Genomic DNA, 680 nt, shown 5'->3' with positions numbered 1-680 from the left:
TTCATAAAACTAAGGCCACAAGGTCTTTACCCATCTTAAAACCCTGCTTCTCCTCGCCTCTTTTAGGGACCGGCTGAGTGCCAACGACTTCATCCAGATCCGCAAGGTGCAAGAACACGTCTACGAGAAGGTCCTTGGGGGAGGGAGCGATGCTGGCTCCACCACCAACAACAATGACCGAAGCAGCGACGACAAGGCTGAAACTGCCTCCATTGCCGAGGACAGAGTCCAGCTGCTGTGTAATGATAAAGTGAGGAGCTTATGCTTTCTATGAATTTAATTTTACTCTGGTTTTTCTAACTTTTAGAAGTTTCTATGTACGCCTTCCTGTCATATTACTACATAGAATTTCTCTTCCTCAGCGTAATTTTTCTCAAATTTCCTATGAACAAGACTCATATAAATGTCTTGTTCAGATTCAAACAGAGCTCAAAAATATCATCAGGAGAGTATATTTATGAAAACCATTGTTTTTTGCAACACAAAATTTTGTGTGTGTAAAAAAATCTTACCATTTGAGAAAAGGGATTTATGTGCTGTTAACAACTTCCTACAGAAAGGTTGTGAATTTAAAGTTTGTTGCTATAGCTAGGCATGCTTATTGAGTACAACAGGAAGTGTATGTTGAATCAGACAACTTTGCAAAATTTATGCTCTTATTTCACCCACCAAAAAAGTTT

General features: G+C 39.3%; 1 protein-coding gene across 1 annotated transcript in view; it reads left to right on the top strand.

The window, feature by feature from the left end:
- Window positions 1-680, top strand: part of LOC119592738 (WD repeat-containing protein 48-like) — a 12,399-nt gene that overhangs the window by 11,357 nt on the left and 362 nt on the right. Inside the window, exon 14 of the mRNA XM_037941674.1 lies at window positions 67-250. Coding sequence (XP_037797602.1) covers window positions 67-250 — 184 coding nt within the window. The remainder of the gene's footprint in view (window positions 1-66; window positions 251-680) is intronic.

This window comes from Penaeus monodon, chromosome 30, assembly GCF_015228065.2.
Source record: "Penaeus monodon isolate SGIC_2016 chromosome 30, NSTDA_Pmon_1, whole genome shotgun sequence".
Taxonomy (NCBI): Eukaryota; Metazoa; Arthropoda; class Malacostraca; order Decapoda; family Penaeidae; genus Penaeus; species Penaeus monodon.
Note: the sequence above shows the minus strand (reverse complement) of the source record. Positions and strands in the feature narration are given on the sequence as shown.